This window comes from Vombatus ursinus, unplaced genomic scaffold, assembly GCF_900497805.2.
Source record: "Vombatus ursinus unplaced genomic scaffold, bare-nosed wombat genome assembly UNPS02011916.1, whole genome shotgun sequence".
Classification (NCBI taxonomy): domain Eukaryota; kingdom Metazoa; phylum Chordata; class Mammalia; order Diprotodontia; family Vombatidae; genus Vombatus; species Vombatus ursinus.
The window spans coordinates 3,096,168-3,119,127 of record NW_020951694.1 but is presented as its reverse complement, the minus strand read 5'-3'; the positions used below and the strand labels follow the sequence as shown (position 1 = coordinate 3,119,127).

General features: G+C 38.6%; 1 protein-coding gene across 5 annotated transcripts in view; it reads left to right on the top strand.

The window, feature by feature from the left end:
- Positions 1-22,960, top strand: part of USP43 (ubiquitin specific peptidase 43) — a 134,339-nt gene that overhangs the window by 44,240 nt on the left and 67,139 nt on the right. For all 5 annotated transcript variants that reach the window (XM_027857017.1, XM_027857015.1, XM_027857016.1 and 2 more), the window contains exons 6-8: positions 4,894-5,038; positions 11,568-11,718; positions 20,712-20,823. In XM_027857017.1, the coding sequence (XP_027712818.1) occupies positions 4,894-5,038; positions 11,568-11,718; positions 20,712-20,823 (408 nt within the window). The remainder of the gene's footprint in view (positions 1-4,893; positions 5,039-11,567; positions 11,719-20,711; positions 20,824-22,960) is intronic.

The following is a 22,960-nucleotide window of genomic DNA, read 5'->3' as shown; positions in this document are numbered from 1 at the left end:
TCTGTTACTAAATTGGTGTTATTGCTCCCCTGGAATCATTCATGACTGACCTTTTCTTCTTGATTCCAAAGCCAAGTAGTGTAAATCAGTATATTAAAAAAGCTGCCTTCTAAACAATACGAAACAGGGGACAGCTAGGTGGCACAGTGGATAAAGCTCTGGCCTTGGAGTCAGGAGGACTTGAGTTCAAATCTGGCCTCAGATGCTTGACACTTTCTAGTTGGATGTGACTCTGGACAAGTCACTTAACCACCAGTTGCCTCACCAAAAAGCAGAAACAAAAACTAAACAATTTGAAACGAGGGAATGCTGGATAATATAATATACATATTGGAAATACTTTTGCTGAAGACTGAGTTTTTTGTTCCAGTTTGTAAAACTTAATGCTTCAGACTCCTGTGAACTTTTAGTCCACTCCCAAACAATTCACTCTGCTTGGCAAGATGCAAGATGTATTTGTTGCTATGCATTCTTTTTCGGTACTACAGTGAATCTCTGATCTCTTTAATGTGAGTTCTCCCTCCATCGCTAAAGATTGTAACCTTTCTAATCCTGAATGCTTTGTTGCCATGTTTTTCCATAGCACTTTAATCAAGTGTCTGTGTAATCTGCCAGGAGGCTTCCTTTAGGTCTTTATGTTTCATGGGAACTAGTGAATCACTCTGGAGATACATATGTTATCAGTCATTCTCTCCATATGACTAGACCAGTGCTTTCTTGATTAATCATATGTAGTAATGATATGCATTTATGCACATAACTTAGCAAAAATTGGGATATTTCCTTTGTGATCTTTCAGTAACAAGTATAATGAGGTGACCCACCAAAGGTGATAACGTATAATGTTCATGAATAGCCCCAAGAAGATCAGGCCCTCCAAGTCCTCTAATGGCTCAGACTAGGGCAGTAGCAGCTTAGAATCTTATATCTGAGAGTCAGAAGAAATTACCTGCTTTAGCCTCTTGCTTTCCAAAATACTATCTCCCTGAGATTTACGAGGGTTACTTAAAGTCACATACTTAATAAGTAGTAGAAGAAGAATAGAAGTCATACTCTCTGGCTTCCTAATGTAGTGTTGCTTTCTTAGTAAAAAATACTCTTCATCCCAGCATTGAAAAGAGGATTCAGATCCAAATACTCTCTGCCCTAAACTGATTTTACCTAATACTCCCTTTCTGAACAAGGGAGACTATATCCAGTGAGTCACATCCAGGATAGTTGAAAAAATAAGGTTGTTACCTGCGTAGCTCACTATGTCTTTTCTAAGGTATTTATGCTATTTGCTTCAGTCTAAAAGGAGAAAATTTTAGATTGATATTTTTTGCAGTGTTGTTTAATTTTTTTATTTTTTTAAATCTACATAGAATATTGAATTATTATTTCACAAAAACTAATGAAATGAGAAGTCTTCTATTCTTATTTCTCCCCTTTTCCCCAATGCAGTACTCAATTTATAGTAGATATTCAATAAATAGTTTGTGAATTAACTTTAAAAGTCATTAAAACATACACACATTATAGTTCCTAGTAAGTAAACAACTAGGTTCTATCTACTTTATGTTATAGCAGAAATGTCACTAGATCAGACTCAGAGCACTTGGTTTTAAATCCTGGTTTAGTGCCTTTGTAACTATGGGAATATCATTTTATCTCAGTTTCCTCATTTGTGCCCCCCCCCTTTTTTATAAGATTCATTAATTTATTTATTTTTAGTTTTCAGCATTCACTTCCACAAGATTTTGAGTTCCAAATTTTCTCCCCATCTCACAGTGTGCATCCTGGAAACCCTTTCCCCTAATCTGCCCTCTGTTCTATCTCCCCTGCCCTTTCTCTTATCCCCTTCCTCTTCTATTTTCCTGTAGGGCAGGATAGATTTCTATACTCCATTGCCTGTATATCTTATTTCCCAGTTGCGTGTGAAAACAATTTTTTAACATTTGTTTTTAAAACTTTGAGTTCCAAATTCTCTCCCTTCCTCCCTCCCCACCCACCCTCATTGAGAAGGCAAGCAACTCAATATAGTTTATACTTGTGTAGTCATGCAAAACACTTCCATAGTAGTCACGCTGTGGAAAACTAACTATATTTCCCTTCATCCTATCCTACCCCCTGTTTATTCTATTCTCTCGTTTGAATCTGTCCCTCCTCAGAAGTGTTTGCTTCTGATTACCCCCTCCCCCATTCTACGCTCCCCTCTATCATCCCCCTACTCTCTTATCCCCTTCCCCCTATTTTCCTGTAGGGTAAGATAGATTTCCATACCCAATTGAGTATGTATGTTATTTCCTCCTTAAGCCAAATCCCATGAGAATAAGATCCACTCATTCCCTCTCACCTTCCCCCACTTCCCATCCACTGTTAAAAGCCTTTTCTTATCTGTTTTATGTGAGATAATTTACCCCATTCTACCTCTCCCTTTCTCCTCTCAGTATAATTCTCTCTCACCCATTAATTTTATTCTCCAGATATCACCCTTTCATCTTCAACTCACCCTGTGCCCTCTATCTGTCAATCTATCCTCATATGTAAATTTTTTCCCCCTCCAACCACCTAATACTGACAAAGGTCTCATGAGTTAAAAATATCATCTTTCCATATAGGAATGTAAACAGTTCAACCTTAATAAGTCCCTTATGATTTCTCTTTCCTGTTTACCTTTTCATGCTTCTCTTGATTTTGTATTCTGTTGTATTTGAAAGTGAAATTTTCTATTCAGTTCTGGTCTTTTCATCAAGAGTGCTTGAAAGTCCTCTATTTCACTGAATATCCATTTTTTCTCCTCATTGATTATACACAGTTTTGCTGGGTGGTAATTCTTGGCTGTAATTCTATTTCCTTTGCCCTCTGCAATATCATATTCCAAGCCCTCTGATCCCTTAACGTAGAAGCTGCTAAATCCTGTGTTATCCTGATTGTGTTTCCACAATACTTGAATTGTTTCTCTCTGGCTTCTTGCAATATTTTCTCCTTGACCTGGGAACTCTGTAATTTGGCAACAATATTCCTAGGAGTTTTCCTTTGGGGATCTCTTTCAGGAGGTCATTGGTGGATTCTTTCAATTTCTATTTTAGCCTCTGGTTCTATAATATCAGGACAGTTTTCCTTGATAATTTCTTGAAAGGTGATGTCTAGGCTGTTTTTTTGATCGTGACTTTCAGATAGTCCAATAATTTTAAAATTCTCTTTCCTGGATCTATTTTCCAGATCAGTTGCTTTTCTATTTCTAATGAGATATTTCACATTGTCTTCTATTTTTTCATTCTTTTGGTTTTGTTTTACAATGTCTTGATTTCTCATAAAGTCACTAGCATCCAATTGTTCCATTCTAATTTTTAAGGAATTATTTTCTTCAGTGAGTTTTTGGACTTCCTTTTCCATTTGGCCATTTCTGTTTTTTAAGGCATTCTTCTCCTCATTGGCTTTTTGGACCTCTTTTGCCATTTGGGTTAGACTACTTTTTAAGGTGTTATTTTCTTCAGTATTTTTTTGGGTCTTCTTTAGCAAGCTATTGACTAGTTTTTCGTGATTTTCTTGCATCACTCTCATTTCTCTTCCCAGTTTTTCCTCTATTTCCCTTACTTGCTTCTCCAAATCCTTTTTGAGCTCTTCTATGACCTGGGACTGATTCATATTTTTCTTGGAGGCTTTGGATGTAGGAGCTTTGACTTTGTTGTCTTCTTCTGGTTGTATGTTTTGATCTTCTTTGTCAAAGTAAGATTCTGTGGTCTGACTTTTTTTGCACAGTTTGCTCATGATCCCAAACAATTACTTGAGTTTTAAACTTTTTGTTAAGGTAGGGGTCTAGTTCCTGTGTGGAGAATGTACTGTTCCAAGTTTCTTAGGTTTTGTGCAGCTGTTTTCAGAGATACTTCTAGGAATCTGTAAGTTTTCAGTTCTTTCAAAGTGGTATGATCAAGGGTGAGGGCTTTACTCCTTTCCTGGTCTGTGCTCTGGTCTATGAGTGACTACAAGCACTCTTTTCTGCCTTGGAACTGTGAAGAGGATTCCTGCTCCACCGTGCCAGCACTTCTCCTCGCCCCAGGATCACCACCCAGAACTGTGACCCAGATCCAAGCATGGGCAAAGTGAGAGAATCCTGCCTCAGCACCAGCAAAGAGATCTCTGCAATCCTCCTCTGATCAGCTACTGGATTCTCCCTCAGTCTGTGGGCCAATAGCTCAGGAAGCAGCTGCCCCTCCTCTGGTGTGCTGGGACTGGGGCTGGGACCTGGCTTCTCTCTCACTGTGGTCACAGACTTTTCCTACTGACCTTCTAAGTTGTCTTTGGCATTTGTGGGTCGAGATGTCTGGAAACCACCACAGCTGCTTGTGATTCAGTCCCCTGAGGCCTGCTCCAGGTTCACTGAGGCCTGGTCTTTGCCTCCACACCCACGCTGAACTGTGTTTCTCTCCCAGCCAGGCACAATAGACCTTTCTAATCAACCATCCAAGTTATCTTGGGCTGGAAATTTGTTTCACTCTGTCTTTTTGTGGGTTCTGCTGCATTAGAATTTGTTTAGAGTCATTTTTTACAGGTATTTGGAGGGTTTTGGGGGAGAGCTAAAGCAAGTCACTGCTTTTACTTTGCCATCTTGGCTCCACCCCTCTGCAGTGTTGTTTTAAAACAATGATTACATGTTTGGGGGTTTTTCCCTATATATTTCTGTGATGATCATCTCAGAACTAGAGATAGCCTTTCTGTGAAATAGGAAAGGTGAAAATCTTATGCAGCTGCTCAGTGAGAGACTTAGAGAGGATGAGGGCTTCTGCTACACCTCTTGATTTTGAAAGAAGGGGTATTACTATACTAAGGTCTTATGTTGTCATTTTTTACTTTGTTTGCTGTGTTGGCTACTGCTTTAAAAATTAAAAGAAACAACTTTCTCCATTCCAGGTGGTTCTGGTTGAGTTGTCCCCCAGTGGATTCCAGCGTTCTTTCTTTGATGAAGAGGACTTGAATGACATTTCAGAAGGAGACAACGTGTATGCTTTCCAAGCTCCCTGGTCACCCATCTGGGGAGTTCCTACCACATTCTCAGGTAAAATGTTACTATGTAGCATCCTATTCAGATTTTGAATTGGATGTTGAGGTAGTATGATTCATGGAACATAAATATTTTGATGTCTGCACTTTGGACTGTCAGAGTTTTCCTGATCTTTTTTATGGAGATATTTAATAAGTTATTTCTAACATTCTAAAATTCAAATAAATTTTCAGTAGATGTTAAACAGAAGGTTGTAGATTGCTTATCAGTTGATTTTCATTTCACAAAATATACAAGTGTGCTCTTAATGTACTTGGCCAATAGAAAAAAAAACTATCAATTTAATCTCACCTAGATGTGTTTCTTGTTCCATATCATCTCCTTGGTTTTTGTTGTTCATTTGTTTGTTTGTTGTTGTTGTTCTGTCTTTCTCAAAGAGGACCAGTGAGGGCGATGTCTTGACTTGCAAGTGAATTAGATTTGGTGGAAGAACTGTGCAAAGTCATAAGCCCCACTCTCTCCTCTAGAGTCACAGGAGTCCAGGCAAGACATAGGTCAGAATGACTAGGTCTCAGTTTGTTTTAGGCAACACCCATTCAGTAGTTAAAGGTTAGGTAAGAATTGAGGTAAAAAATGGCCTACTTTGCCTTCACAAAAGGATCAGTCTGGGAGGAGAAGACCCTCAAAGTTTCTGGCCAAAACAGAAACAATTGCTATTTACACTCTGAGCCATAAAAACCCAAACAATGAGCAAGTGAGGCTTGGGCTGGGACTGGGACCTATTATTGTTCAATCAGTGAGAGCCAGAGTGCTTTGGGTTTAAAGGCATAGTCAGGTAGCTCTATTTGAATCCCAATGGACTTTATCAAATCCTGGTTTTCCAGAGCTATAGATAGTTCAAGAAATCATAAATGAAAACTACCTGAAACAAAAGAGTTAATTGTCCCATTAAAAAAAGAAAACAAAAAACAATGATAGACTAAATAAGTAGAAAAGGAAAAAAAATCTAGCCTCTAAACCCTAAGATACTTTGCAAAATATAAGCAGTCAAAATTTATAATCCTTTAGACAGAGCACCCACATATAGTGTATGTCTCCCCACACAGGTAGAGGAAGAGGAGGAATTAGAGAAGAAGGAAATAGCAGCATTGCTCAACTGGAACTAGCCTGTTGGGTTCCTCAGAGGGGAGGGGCTGGGGCAGCTACCACTACTCCTCACAGATTGTTGTTTGTCCTTCATTCTCGAAGAGTACCAATGACATCTGGAGGGTGGTGTCTTGATTTGCAAGTGAATTGGATTTGAGTGAGGCAAAGCTGTGCAAAATCATCAGCCCCACTCTCTCCTCCAGAGTCCAGAGTTTCTTTATTTCTCTCATTTTCATCACACTTCAGCCCCAATACCAAAGGATTACTCTTGAAAGCCTCTTTACCTCAGAACCTCTTGCAGTATTTACCTTGTCCTGTTTCACTTAACTCTAAAAAACCATCTTAGCTACAACTCAGCCTTCAGTAACCACAGAGCACCCAAATACTAGGCATCATGCTGCCAGGACCCTGTCTGGGACCACAGTCTCCATTAATAGGCTTGACTGGGAGCTGAGTGCACATTTTACACATGGCATGTTTTATATGCATCCCCCACCTTTTTGAGATGAAGTAAAAGTAGTGGTACCAATTATGAGTTCAATGAAGTCCCTATGGATTTTATGAAAAGGTATTTACTGGCCTCTACCTCTTGTTCCCTTGTATCTTGAGAGAAAAAAGGGACCCTGGGTAGTTTTATTCAACTGATAATTTCCCTATTCCTGTGATTAGCACCTCTTCTTCCCCTTATTTCTATGATTCAGAAAAACAATTTTTGCTCTGTTATCACTGCCCACCTACTAATCCATATCCACCTCAACTCTTAGGCCCCTTCCTTCTGTTGGCCTCCCTGATTATTCAGTTTTGTTTTTAAGAAATTCCACTCTGAGGGGATGTGAGAAAAATAGGTGCACCGATGCACTGTTGGTGGAGTTGTGAATTTGGCCCAACCATTCTGGAGAACAACTTGCAACTATTGCCCAAGGCCTATCAAACTGTGCATACCTTTTGACCCAGCAATACCGCTACTAGGTCTGTATCCCAAAGAGAGCAAAGAAAAGGGCTCCAAAATTGTCCAGTTTACAATAAAAGAGACTGAGGCAGAGCTCTGAGCCAGTAGCACTTTATTAAAGAGTCTGTGGCTTCCTCTAATGAAATGAAAAAGATCTTCCTCACAATCTGAGATGCCCCCTTTCCCAGGGCCTTACTGTTTTAGGGCTTGATACCCAGATGCACTTAAGAGGCAAAGTAAAATACAGAGTCTCATTGGTTGATAGAACTTGACTTTGACCTTCCAGGAGGGCCAGAAATGATCCATCAGCACAGGTGGTCATAGGATTGGCAAGGATCATCTCCATGACCAAGTGGTCATAAGATGGGCCCCTCCTCATGTTAGGCAAGAGAGGGTGGTCCAAATGTACAAAAATAAGTTGGGGGACTTTCCACATCGTGTCAAGACATCCCAGCCACGCTGGGTTTGGTGTTAGGGGCCAAAAAGTGGAAGTCCTTTGGTCAGCATTCTTGTGGTTAGGCCGGTGAACTTTATAACAGCTTAGTGAACAATGAACTTATAACTTGTAGTTTAAAGATCCTATCTAATTATCCCTAAATAAACTATATGTAAAATATGTATTACTTCCGTAACATACATAGTCAAGCAAAATAAATTTTTATACTGGTCATGTCCAAAAGAAAAAAGTCTCATTCTGCACTCTGAGTCCTTTACCTGACTATCAGGAGATGGGTAACATGTTTTATCATGAAATTGTACACTGATCAGAGTTCGTAATCTTTCAGAGTTGTTTGTCTTTAACATGTTGTTGTCAGTTGTCAGTATTAATTGTTCTGGCTTTGTTCACTTCCCTCTGTACCAGTTCATTCAAGTCTTTCCAGGTGTCTCCAAAACCATACCCTTTATTGTCTCTTTAAGCACAAAAGTATTTCAACACGTGTATGAACCACACTTGGTTCAGCCATTCCCCAACTGATGGGCACCCCCTTAGATTCTCACTCTTTGTCACTTGAAAAAGATCTATAAATATTTTTGTACATCCTTAGAGTTTATGTTGTTTAGGACTAATCCTTCCCTTATTCTACTTACCTTCCCTCTAATTTCCTCTTCTCCCCATTTCCTCCTATTTCCCTGTTAAATGAAATGTATTTTTATAAGTAACTGTGTTTATATTCCCTCTTTTGACTAGTTCAGAGGAGAGTGAGGTTCAAATGTCACCTGCTCCCCTATCCTTCCTCCTTGTTTGTATAGATATCTATTTGAACTCCCTGATGATGTGAGATAATTTTTGCTAACTTTCCTTTTCTTTCCCCAGCCCCCAGTGTATTCCTCTTACCCTCTTTTTCCATTCTTCTCTTAAGATTATCAAATCATAACAGAACTATTTCCAGGCATTCACTGTAATTAGACTCCCTCTAGAATTCAGAGGTGACACATGTATCATCTCCCCATATTAAAATGTAAGCAATTTATTCTTCTTTAATTCCTTATCATTATTCGTTCACTTTTTTTTGTTTGTTTTGTTCTGTTTTGCTGAATTTTTGGTGAGGCAGTTGGGGTTAAGTGACTTGCCCAGGGTCACACAGCTAGTAAGTGTCAAGTGCCTGAGGTCGCATTTGACATTTTTCATTCATTTTAACCTTTTTATGCTTCTCTTCACTCCTGTGTTTGAACTTGAGAGTTTCTCCATAACTCTGGTCTTTTCATCAGGAATGTTTAGAAGTCCTCTCTTTTATTAAAGAGCTATTTCCACACTCCTACCCCCATAGCAAATGCCTCTGTAGCATTTGCTGGGTAAAAGTAAAACCTTGCCTTCTGGAATGTTGTATTCCAAGTTCTCTGTTGATTTATAATGGTAGTTGCTAAATCATATGTGATTCCAACTGTTGCTCCTCAGTGTTTGAATTCTTTCTTTCAGCTGCCTGTGGTATTTTTTGTTGACCTAGAAGCTCTGGATTTTAACTAGGATATTCATGCGAGTTTTCATTTTGGGGTTTAAGAGGTAACTGTTGGATGCTTTCTATTTCTACTTTGCCCTGTGGTTTTAAGAGATCTGGGTACTTTTAAGATTTCTTGAAATAGAATTTTTTGGGGCAGCTAGGGGGCACATTGGATAGAGCACTGGTCCTGGAGTCAGGTGGACCTGAGTTCAAATCTGGTTTCAGACCAGATAATAGACACTTACTAACTGTGTGACCCTGGGCAAGTCACTTCACTCCAGTTGCCTTGTCCAAAAAGAAAGAAAGAAAGAAAGAAATAGAATTTTTTTCTTTTATAGGCTTTTTTTTTCTTTTGGTTATGATATTCAAATAGTACAATGATTTTTTAATTTTTTTAATCCTCTATTGGTTTTCCAGGTCAGTTGTTTTTGCTATAAGATGCTTTACATATTCATCCATTTTTTTAGCCTTTTGACTTTTGCTTTAATATTTCTTAGCTTCTACCTGATCCGTTTTAATTTTCAGGGAGTTTGTTGCTCAGGCAAGGTTTTGTACCTTATGTGTCAAGCTGTTAATTCCCTTTCCAGTTCTTTTTTTCATAGTTCACATTTCTTTTCCATTTTTTTATATCAAGGTTTCTTATTTCATTTATTAACAAAAACATTTAAATTTTTTTTTATAACTCTTCATTGCTAAAGCTTCATTGATTCCAGGAATTCTAGTTGAATTTGTGCCCAAGCTGTGTTTTTTCCTGAGGCATTGTTTGTGGATGTTTTAGGTGCTAGATACACTTGTGCCTTGAGCATCCGTTCCATCATAATAACACATAATTATGTGGTTCTGTTTTTGTTTGTCCATTCTTCCAGTCTACTCTCTGACTTTGGACTGGATGTTAGGGCTGGGTTCTGCCACACTTTGGAGGGAAGTTCTGGACTGGTCCTTTTACTGCTTTCTTGGAGTATTGAGTGTTGTGTTATTCTAGTATCTCAGGGGTAGGCTAGGGACCCTTTAAGTTTTTATTGCTTCCAAAAGGGTCTGATCCAGGGCAAAGTCTAATTGCTTACCTCCTGGTCCCAGCCCAGCAAGTTCCTGACTGTGCTTGTGTCTAAGCAACAGTAGCATGCTGCTAGACTTATGCCCTTATCAGCTAGCCATAAAGCTCTGCTGGTTCAATGTGACAGAATTATAGGCTCCCATTTGGTATGAGTTTCCTGCCTAGATTATTCTTTGCAGGCTGGACTAGATGCTGGAAGTCAGACTGTATTAAGAGCTTGGGGATCTGGACCACATCACTGATGCTGCTGGCTTCTGAACTTCCTCTTTTATCTGTATACCACCAGGCCCTCTCAACCTATTAATGCCCTGGCTGTGCACATGTTGCCATCTCATTCTACTCTAGATCTGTGATCCAGGGCTATGTAGTGGGTCATGAAGCTGCCAGTTGGCACCTCTTGCCATTGAGATTTCCTTTTGTGCTTGTGTGCTGAGCACTGGCGTTTTCGTGCTTTGCTGCATGCTGTTGCCCTGACCCCATCTTCCATATCTGCACAGCTCTGCTTGTCTTCCTCTGCCAACCTGGGCCAGACAAAGGACTCTCTCTGACTTTTTCTGGATTTCTCCATCAGGATTTGACCTTGTGTATTTAATAGATCTTTTCGGAGGAGTTGTAGATGAGTGCTCAGCTGCATTGCTTCTTTCTACTCTGCCTGAGAATTGGGTTAGGATGACCTTGTGTTGGGCCAATATTGTGAAGGACTTTTGATGCAGTGTTTGCAGGTTTAAACAGTCAAGGGATATATGTGTGTGTGCGTGTGCGCACGTGCAATGCATATATGTATACATTATCTCATTAACTAAAAACAGATATAAATTCTACAACAATCAAACAGAGGCACTTTGTTTATTCTTAGCTAATGATATTGTCTCCTTATATACAAGGTATGTAGTATAGGTATTAGGTTACGAAGTTAATTCTTCTTTCATTTGACAAAAGTCAGAAATGATGCTGCAGCTGATATGCTCCTGTATATTAAACAAAGCCTTCTAACTTTTTGAAGTTCGTGTCATGACAGGTAGTCATACTAGGTCCTTTGCAAGTTGGGTGAAGTGAAATAATATTTGCAGTGCATTTAGCACGGTATCTGGCACATAGCAAGTGTTGTGTAAATACCTATCCCCTCCTCACTTTGCTAATAATAATAGCAGTTCACATTTATACCATGCTTTCAGGTTTACAATATGCTTTTCTTTTAATACTTTATGAGGGTAGGTAATGCAAATATCACCAAGGATCCTAAAATGCCTAGAAGTTGTGACTTGACCATGATCATGTGATTCATGGGCCTCAGATCCAAGATATCTCCCTTTCTCTCTCTCTCTCTCTCTCTCTCTCTCTCTCTCTCTGTCCTCTAGATCCACCATTCTTTTTCACTGCCTCCTTGATACTTGAAACAGAATTCTAGAATGAAATGACTATGAACTTAAATCCAGTAGAGCAGTTCTTATAAACATAGAAACTTAATTCTCCTATATTCATTCTTTCTTTTAGGTTGTCCCTCCAATATTCAGTTCAACAAACACATAGGACAGAACCTCCCACAGTTGGCTACCTTACCAGCTGAATCTTTGCCTTCTGGGAATGGGAGCAAAGTGCTAATTCTACTCTGTAATTTGGTGGGGTCAGGACAAAAAGCTAAAAGGTATGTTATAATTCTTTCTAGTTTTTTTTTTTTCATTTTTAAAAATCAGCTTAGCAGTTTTAGAGATTCTTAGACATTTTGGGCTTGTTTTTGCAAGGACTAGGATTCTACATGAGATAAAATTCTATATAAATAATTGTGGGTGTAGCCTGCAATTTATATATTATACTTAGAGCAGTGTGAAAAATTAACATGTAGACACATCCAATGTAGGCCACCCAACACAGAAGATCCTTGTTCTTTGGCCAACCTGTAGATTTCTAGCCTTTTTCAAAGGAGCTGTTTTTAAGACTGTCAGAAACCTTGTTCTGCTTAACAACTTTATTTTCAGGTATCTGTCAAGTTAATGCCACCAGTTGTATAACAGAAAAGCTCTAGGAATGTTCTAGTAAGTAAACACATTTGAAATGCTCAGGATGTCCTAGTTGTCTCCTTTTAGTTGGCTCATTATGTGTGTTAATCTCAAACCTGATGGAAGCTCTAAGAGCATGAAGAAGCAATAGGTTTTGGTTCTTGGAAGATCTAAGGAATTGAGTTCCACAGTTGTTAAATAAATCTCCCATTAAGTCACCTTGCAATTCAGCCTACCAGCAAAAGCAAGTGTACTGACTCACATCAGAGGTTTTGAAAGGTGTTTGTTGAGAAGCAGTATCTAGGTGGAGTGATATTGTGGTATACAAAAAAGGAGTACTGGATTTCTAGAAAAAATGTTTAAATTGATCTTTTTTCTTTCTGTGTCACCTACATTTTCCAGTGCGTTGCTCCCCACCTTCCCCTTCCAGAGAATAATCCCAAAGGATTTTAAAAGGAAAAAAAAAAAAACAGGTCAGCCAACCTATCCAACATGTTCAGAAAGTTTGACATTATATGTGGTGTTCCATACTCAGAGTCCCTCATCACTGTAGCTAAATAAGGGGTGAGGGTAGTGCCTTCTCATAACTCTTCTTTAGGGCTAAGCTTGATCATTTGTAATTTTAAAGCATTCAAGTTCAGTTATTTAGTTGTTCTTGTTTCCATTTATATTGTTATACATTATTTTAGTGGTTTGGCTTACTCCGTTTTACATCATAAGCCTTCCCATTCTTCTTGGTATTCATCATCTTCATCATTTCTTAGAGCAGAGTAACATTGCATTACTTTCACATTCCATAGCTTGTTTATGGGATCCCATATTGCATAGGCATCTACTTTTTTTTTCCAGTTTTTTGTGATTACAAAGAACTCAATTAAGAGGAAGTAGGAAGTTGATAACCTCACTATCCTCTCCAGGAGTAGGGAGTTGATAACCTCACTATCCTCTATTCTCATCGGAGCTCTCTAGAACATTGTGGTTTAAGCATCTGGTGCTGTGCTTTAAGGAGGACAATGATAAAGATAAGTTGACAGAATTGGAGATGTTTGGCCTGGAGAAGAGAGAACTCAGGGAACTATCATGATAGCTGTCTTCAAGTATGTCAAGCGCTATATGTAGAAGAAGGATTAAATGCTATGTTTGGTCCTAGAGAGGAAAACCAAGAGCAAAAGGTAAAGGTGGAAAAATCAGGTAACTTTAGGCTTATGTCAGAAAATCCTTTCTAAAAATTAGAGCTGTCCAAAAGTAGAATGGGCTGTCTTGAAAGGTGGTGTGATCCTCCATCTTGGAAGTATAGAGGCAGAGACTGGACCCCTTGTTGGGTATGTCATAGTGGGAAATTCTTTTCATGTAGGGGTTGTACTTCATGACCACTAAGGTTCTGTCCAGCTCTCAAATTCTGTGATTCTATGATGTTTTTCAGTCCATGGAAGACAAAGGAATAATTCTTCCAGTTAATGTTTGTCATTGATGGCAACTATCTGCTATCTGTCAATGATTTTAGATATGACCACTTGTTCTTGGGTTAAGAGGCACAATAGCTTTTAATTCAGTCATGGTTTTTGACAGACATTGGGATCATTGAGGAAGGGGTAGAGTGGAGGAATATAGGTAGAATCTCATGGAGTAAAATGAATCAGAGGAAGTCAGTCCAGGAGGGATGGAAAATCAAGAATGACATTCTGAAGATACAAAGGGAAATGATTCCAATGAGAAGAAAAAAGTGGGATGTGTCTGGAGAGATGTAGATGTACAAGGAACTTGTCAACCAACTTAGATTTTTAAAAGAAATGTGCAGAAAATGAAATGAAGTCAGGGTAACAGAAAACAAACATAAGAGTGTGTCGGGGGCAGCTAGGTGGTGGCACATTGGATAGAGCACCAGCCCTGGAGTCAGGAGGACCTAAGTTCAAATCCAGCCTCAGACACTTGACACTTACTAGCTGTGTGACCCTGGGCAAGTCACTTAACCTCAATTGCCCTGCAAAAAAAAAAAAAGAGAGAGAGAATGTGTCATGGTCCTGTAAAACTAACCTAAGGAATGAGAAAGCTTAGAATGACCTGAAACTAGCAAGGGAAAGGAAGGACAATAAAAAGGCTTCTCCCTACCCAATCCCACACTACATTGGGAGAAAAAGGAGAATCCAAGAAGGAAGTAGGACCATTGCTTGGGGTGAATGAAACAGTCTTTGTTTTTATTTTCTCTGCCAAGAATAATGACCTTTATGGTAGAAGTGAGAAAACAAAAATGGCCAACAGAAAGCTGATACTCAAGATAAATAAGGAGGTGGTAAGAGAACCCCTGCCTTCATTTGATGAATTCACTTGGACCAAGTCACTTGGACCAGATAAACCGCATCCTCAGATCCTAAAAGAACTGGCCGGTGTGATTGTGATCAGTGATATTTGAAAGGTCATGGCAAAGGGGAGAGGTTAGCACAAGATGATGGTCAAATGGCCTCATTTTTTTTAAGGAAAGCAAAATGTAGATCAGTGAGTTTGACATCAGTTGCTAGGAAAATTTGAGAATGGATCATTTAAAGGCATGGTTGACATCCAGAAGAGGAAGCAGAGCCAGCATGAATTCATAAGGTCATTCCAGATTAACCGCATTTCCTTTCTTGACAGGATTACTAAACTAGTAGATTTAGGTAATGTGGTTATAGTTTACCTAGATTTTTAAACCAAGCTTTTGATAAAGTATCTCATACCTTTTTTGTGGAGAAGGTGAGGGGACATTTAAATTAGACAACAAATAATCTGATGGATTCATAACTGATTGGATGGCTACACTTCAACAGTTGTTGTTAGTAATTCAAAGTCACTGTGGCAATAGACCTCTAGTGGAGGACCCCCAGGATATCTCTGTTGGCCCCTTACTGTTTAATATTCTTGCCAATGACTTGGTTTACCCAAAATGTAGGGATAGATGATGTATGTTTCATGAAATGTCACAAAGGGTGACAAATGGAGGGTAAACATAGGGGCAGAATAGCTAACATAGAGTAAAAATAGAATAAAAAAGATGTTGACAATCTAAAGATTCTGCATTGGGCTGAATCTAATAGAATAACAATTCATTAAGTCTTGCACTTAGGTGCAAAAAAATCTGCTTTGTAAGTAGAAATGGCAGCAACAGATAGCAGTTATTCTTTAAAAAGTCTGGGAGTTTTAGTGGACTACAAGATAAATATGAATCAGCAATATGATGTGTATGGCAGCCAAAAAAGAGAATATAGGGTATATTTTCAATCATAGCATTGCTCTGTATAGGAAAGCAGCAGTTCAGTATTGAGATGTGCATATGGCAGTATTATTTCTGTTCTGGACCAGGAGATCACATGATATTTAGCTTCAACGCCTGAAAGATTTTCAGGTTTTGTAAATCTAAATGCCATAAAAACTTTAATAAAAGAACACAATTCTTATAAGTTCAGGTGGACTACAGCCTTCAGAAAGGCAGTTGGCAAAAACAAAACACAAAAAAACCTTAAAGGGGAATTATCATATTTTAATTTTTTTTAAATGTAGAAATAAACCTGTAAAGTACCAGAGCTATGGAATAAAAGAGTTGATGTCATGAAAAGAGTAAAATCAGATCAAATAACAGTATCAAACTAAATTAATGATGAACAAGTTGAAGAAAAACAATTGCGGAAAGTTCAAACCATCAACTAACAAAACATGTAGCATAGTATCTGGGTACCCTTTGCAAACCAAAGAAAATAATTGGAATAAAAACTTCTGCTTGGATTAATGATGATAAGTAAATGTGTTTTGGCAGACTGAATTCTGGGTGGCGTAGTTTAAGAAGGATATTAAAAAACTGGAGAGCGTTTAGAGAAGGGCAACCAGTATGGTGAAAAATTTTGAACTGGAGATATTAACCTAGAGAAGAGAAGAGAAGAGAAGAGAAGCCTTGGGGAGTGGGAGGCATAAGAGCTGTCATAAAGTATTTGAAGAAAAAAGAAAAATTTACTTCTTCTGATTTACAGTTATGAGAAGTGAGATATTCAGATGTGTAAAGCTCTTAGGAGAACTATCAGAGATACACTGTCACTATCTGCATTTATTGATCCCAGTACGTAAGATGTAGGTGTTTGGTTAGGAGATCACTTCTTTCTCACTCTAAAGAGATTACTTTAGAAAAGAAAAATTCTGATTAACATTTGATTTACAAGTTTTAGCATAAAAAACAAGTTTCATTTTGCTGTAGTGTGATGCATTAAATCATGCCCCCAAATATCATGTGTTCTGTTGATGAAATCCTTTGATACAAGTCCAGAATTTGTGTGGCATCAAAAAAAAATCACTCTGAATTACAAGGTTAGAAACCATCAGTCACTGTGCTTGTTATCTTTCCAAGGCTTGAACCACCTGCTGCAGTCACTCTCCTATAATTTATTGTTTGCAGTTGTTTTAAATGGTTTGGGAAGAATGTGAGTGCAGGAGAATGGGTGTGAAATATTCTACAATTTATGGTCAATGACATGGACAGTAAACCTTTCAGATTTGTGTGAAACAGGTGAAGGTGATATTAACCAGACTTCTTATATCCCCCCATCTGAGATTTTTGAAGGTAAAAATATAGGGGCCGTTGTTTCTAATGATTTATAACATTCAGATAATAAGGGTAGTCAAAGTTATGAATGTGATACTCTCCACACAAACCACGTTATGAAGAAGCTAAAAATTTTCTAAATCATAATTTTTGAATTAGTTCTAATCAGGATACTCAGGATACCATGCTGTTGTTTTAACAAACAATATCCTGTTTTTTACACTTTTTACAATGAATTCATAAAAAATATAGTTCCCAAGATGGCAGAGTAAAGACAGGGCCTCCCTAAAGTCCCCCAAATTTCCCTCCAAAATACATTAAAGCAACGTCTCAAAAGGAATTCTAAAATGGCAGGATCGACAAAAGGTTGGGATGAAACTATTTTCTAGCCTAAGACAACTTAGAAGGATGGTAGGAAAGGTCTGTCTTACTGGAGTGAGAGTGGAGTGCAGTCCAGCACAGGCTGAGCCAGCTCAGGCCAGGCCCTGGCAAACCAGTAGCAGGCCTTGGGGGCAACTAAATTGGTGGCTTTGGCTTCCAAAGCTCTAAGCCCACAGACTGTAAATGGGCTAGACAACTGGTCAGAAGGAGATTACAGGGAACCCATTGCTGTTATGGGGAGCAGGACTCTGTTGCATTGCCACAGTCCCAGGGCAAAGATGAGCACCAGCGTGAATGGAGACCCTGGACACAATTTCAGCATGGAAAAGAGTGCTTGTGGTCACTCACAAACCAGAGCACAGGCTAGGAGAGCAGTGACCACACTTCGTCTTAGATAATACCACCTGGGAAGAATTGAAAACTCATAGATGACACTCCCTACCCCCAGTATTAGCTCTGAAAACAGTGACACAAAAAACCTGACTCTTGGGACAGTGCCCCATCTACCTCAGGTACAGAGCCCAATTTTAACATACAGTTTAAAAGTCAAAATGTAGGCTGGAAAAATAAGCAAACAACAAAAAAAGAACCTGACCACAGAAAGTTACTATGGTGACAGGGAAGATCAAAACACAAACTCGAAGGACAACAATTCAAAATAATCACAGAGCCTCAAAGAAAAATGTGAATTAGTCTTAGGCCCCAAAAGAATTCCTGGAAGTACTTGAAAAAGGATTTTAAAAATAAAATAAGAAAGGTAGAAGAAAAATTGAGAAAAGAAATGAGAGTGATGCAAGAAAATCATGAAAAAGGAGTCAACACCTTGGTAAAAGAGGCACAGAAAAATACTGAAGAAAATAACACCTTAAAAAACAGAATAGATCAAAGGTAAAAGAGGCAAAAAAATTCACTGAACTCCTTAAAAAGCAGAATTGGCCAAATGGAAAAAGAGGTACAAAAATTCCCCAAACTTTCTCCAAAAGATAGGATTATTGGCCATGTACCTCTCTCCTTAGGTATCCAGAGCACCCTATCCACTTCATGGGTTACTTCAAGCATATACCTTCCCTTACTTGGACACCATCATTACTGATATTCCATAAATACTACTTTTCCAACCCTTTCTCACACTGCCAAAATCACCTGTCTGGCAGTTAACTCAGGTGATTACGTATCTCTTTTCCTCCTCTCAGGGTAGATAAAGTATTTAAAAGAAGACCCTGTGTAAGATGTGGCTACTTTATCCTACTCCTGGAACTCTTTCTGATATGTATACATTTGCATTTATTGCTATGACAATTGAGGTAGGGACACCAAAAAGACAGAATTTTAGCAAATTAAGTCACATGCTAGGCGATACTTGTGTGTGGCCTTCGGCTAGTCACTTCTTGTCCATAAATTCCATTTGTCTCATTTGTAAGATGAAAAATCGGACTAGATAGCCAATCTTAGAAGTCCTTCCCAAGTTTTAACGTTTTATTATTCTGTGATGAAACTGCAGAGCAACTAGGTGTTGCAGCGGGTAGAGTGCCAGGCCTGAAGTCAGGGGGACTCATCTTCCTAAGTTCAAATTTGGTCTTGGACACTTACTAGCTGTGTGACCCTGGGCAAGTCACTTAACCCATTTTACTTTAGTTTCCTCATCTGTAAAATGAGCTGGAGAAGGAAATGGTAGACCACTTCAGTATCTTTGCCAAGAAAACCCAAAATACGGTCATGAAAAGTCAGACATGACTAAGTAAAAAACAACAACAAGAAGTGAGCATGGTATAAATTTATGTGTGGTAAATTTATGTAAATCTTTATAAATGTGAATTTTCATTAATTTGACTAGTAAAATTTAAGCCCAGGGCAGTTCCACTCCATTGCCCCATTTCTCTCTTATACTTGACCCAGTATAAAACTATCAAGAAACAGATCTAGAAAAGATCTTTCAGTAATACTGTTACAAACTCCTTTCTCCATCAATGACAGTAGGGCTACCGTATTTGTACTCTAACATTACAGGTCCTGATGTGGGCTTTATGAAAAAGTAGATTTGACACTAAAGTAAGGAAAGAGAGAAGAGTAGCTAGAGTAGACCAGGAATATACAGAAAAAAACCTCTATTGCAGACAACACAATTTTCAGAATGACAAATTGATTTTCAAATATCTATCAGTCAGCAAGCCTATGTTCCAGACACTGGGAATAAAAAGACAAAAAAAAATAGTTCCTTCTCAAAAGGAGCTTACAGACTGTTATGGGAGATAGCATGTATAATATATTCAAACCAATACAAAGTAAATATAAAGCACCTTAGGTATGAGGCACTAGCAGCTACAGGGATCAATAGAAGCCTTTTATGAAAGCATTTGAGCTGAACTTTGGAGAAAACTAGGGCTTCTAATAGGCAGTAGTTGAGAATGTATTCCCCCACACGGGGTACAGCTTGTACAAAAGTTGCAGAAACGGAAAATACAGGGTTACATGTGAGGAACAGCAAGAAAACTACTTTGGACCACATTGTAGTGTTCATGGAGTAGTCATGAATAATAAAACTAGAAAAGAAGTTTGGAGCCAGGCTATGGAGGGCTTTAAAATAAAAAAGAAAGGACCTTGGATTCCATTCTAGAGGTTATAGGGTACCACTGGAGTATATTGAGGAGGGGAATAAAATAGACCTATGTTTTAGGAATGTCACTCTGGCAGATGTGTGGAGTATGGATTGGAGAGACCAAATAGGATGCTATTGCAATAGTCTAAGCCTGAACTGAGGTGGTCTAAAGGAAACAAAGATCAAGAATCTCAAAGGAAATAATGAAAAAAAAAGTGGGAAGGAAGGGACCAAGCAATGCAGAATTTCAAACTATACTCAAAACAATAATCATCCAGAGTATCTGGCACTGAATAAAACATTAAGAAGTTGATCAGTGGAACAGTATTCTTCTCATGATGCTATATTTGCAAGTTAGGGAATTTCAAGTCATGCAAAGAATTATAGTTGTAAGTGGTGGACAAATATGTTACCGATGAAGAATGTCATAAAAATACTATGTAAAAGGTATCGTCAGAGAGATATAGTATTACAAAAAGGAGGGAGACTGCTTGCATAACAGGAGCAAGGAATGACTGATAGACAATCTATATGTTGTACTGGTATCCTTGCAATAACAAGATGTCTAGCGGCAGCTAGGTGGCACAGTGGATAGAGCTCTGACCTTGGAAAGTCAGGAGGACCTGAGTTCAAATGTAGTCTCAGACACACAGCACATGACACTAACTCTAGACACTACAAGATGTCTAGAGGAAGGCCACCAGTATAATAATTGTTTGGGTCTCCTTTTAGGATTTGTGGAAGGACAGGGATATGATTTACATAGGAGAAGGCATGTATAGGATACAAGCTGAAGCATTTGAGATAATCATAAAGCCATTGAAGCATATAGCCTTTTAAAGATCTACCTATAGCCCTCTTCTCTCTAAGTATTTCTCCATAGCTTGATTAAAAGACCCTTGATTAAAAACATGTGAACACATCTGCCCTGTATCTGTGCAGTCAGTCAAAATATATTTATTGGCCATATCTATCACGTGCTAAAGACAATATTTCATTGGCAAGAGCTTGAGAGACACAAACATCACTCCATTAATTAGAACTCTCCTACATTTGGTTGGTTTTTATATTATTGAAGGAAAGTTCTCTATGTCTTTCTACAGATTTGGTCCACCTTTACTAATGAGAGAAGATAGAACCATATCCTGGGACCAGCTCCAACAGCAGGTCTTCAATAAAATGCGATATTTAATGAAACAGGAGGTGCCAGTGCAGGTTGGTATGGGACTTCTGAACACACAGACCAGATTGGGGATAATTAGGAGATAATTTGCTAATTGATATACTCATATTTCCTTTTCAATATAATATCTGTTATTTATGAAATAGGAAGAGATCTTGTGATTTCATATAAGGGCTATAGCATTTACCCTTTATTAAGGAGCTGGATTTCAAACTTTCCAAATTTTCACTAAACCATTAAACATATATCAATAAAGGATAAATTTTAAATAAATTTTGTATCAGCACAGCACCATAGCAATAACCTTTCATGGAATTAGTGTTGTAAGAGAATAAAATTATAAATTAAATTTTAATGAAAATGATAAAGACCAGAACGGTCCTTGTTTATTTTCCTGTGAAAAATTAAAATTAATGATTATATTCAAATTTCAAGAGCCATACATTTCTTTATTAAAGTTTGTTTCCCTGTTTTAGAAAATGAACTCAGAATTCATAAGAAAACAATCTGAATTTGATGGTGGTGTTCAATTCTCAATTTGTTATCTGCAAAATCAAAATTGCACACCTTAGCATCTTTTAACCATGCTCAGGTCTATGCAAAATTCTTCCTCTGAAGGTGGCAAAGGCAACAAAACTTTGGTCTATCCTGTGGATGGGCTCCAGTATCAGGAGCTTTCTTTACCTCTTACTGTATCTGTATACCACTCATTGTATACCTCATTAAGTCACAGGTATTTTTAAAATTTACTCATACATTTTGTTTGGACACGAAGACATTTTGCAACAGATGCTCAAACTATACCACCCCCTATGAAGTATATTCCTTGAAAAAAGTTAGAAAGGAAAGAAAGATTGTTAATAGAAAGGAAGAATATGCTTTTAACTTTAATAGCATGGTAATGCCATTAAACATTGTATTTGATTAGAGCAGGGGTTCTTAAGCAGGGGTCTGAATCTTGGTTTTTTTTCTAATGTTTTGATAATTGTATTTCAATATAATTGAATTCCTTTGCAATTCTATGTATTTTATTATGCATTTAAAAATATCCTGGGGGGGACGGAGCCAAGATGGCAGAGTAAAAGCAGTGACTTGCTTGAGCTCTCCCCCAAACCCCTCCAAATACCTGTAAAAAAATGGCTCTAAACAAATTCCAAAGCAGCAGAACTCACAAAAAGACAGAGTGAAACAAATTTCTAGCCCAAGACAACCTGGATGGTTGATCGGAAACGTATATCACGCCGGGCGAGTAGAGGAGTGCAGTGCAGCGTGTGCGAGCAGGCTGCAGTGAACCTGGAGCAGGCCTCAGAGGACTGAATCACAGGCAGCTGTGGTGGTTTCCAGACTTCTCAACTCACAAAGACCAAAGACAACTTGGAAGGTCAGTGGGAAAAGTCTGTGACTAGGGTGAGAGAGAAGCTAGGTCTCAGCCACAAGTCCTGAGTGTGGCCTGGGGCGGCGGCTGCCTCCTGAGCTTCCAGTCCACAGACTGAGGGGGAATCAAGTGGCTGATCAGAGGGGGATTGCAGCGATCTCTTTGCCAGTGCTGAGGCAGGAATCTCTTGCTTTGACTGTGCTTGGATCTGGGTCACAGTTCTGAGGGGCGGTCCTGGGGTGAGGAGGAGTGCTGGTGTGGTGAAGCTTGTTGTGGCGGTGGAGAGGAAACACCTTGCCCCCATAGCACCTTGGAAGAACTGAAAATTTACAAGTCCCTAGAAGTAGCTCTGAAAACAGCTGTACAAAACCCCAGAAACTTGGGACAGTACATTCTCCACATTGGAAGCAGACTCTTACCTTAATAAAAAGTTTAATACTCAAGTAATTGGTTGGGATCATGAGTAAGCAGCGCAAAAAGAAACAGACTATATTATCTTACTTTGGTGACAAAGAAGATCAAAACATACAACCAGAAGAAGACAACAAAGTCAAAGCTCCTACATCCAAAACCTCCAAGAAGAATATGAATCAGTCCCAGGCCTTGGAAGAGCTCAAAAGGGATTTTGAGAAGCAAGTAAGAGAAGTAGAGGAAAAACGGGAAGAGAAATGAGAGTGATGCAAGAAAATCATGAAAAACTAGTCAACAGCTTGCTAAAAGAGTCCCAAAAAAATACTGAAGAAAATAACACCTTAAAAAATAATCTAACCCAAATGGCAAAAGAGGTCCAAAAA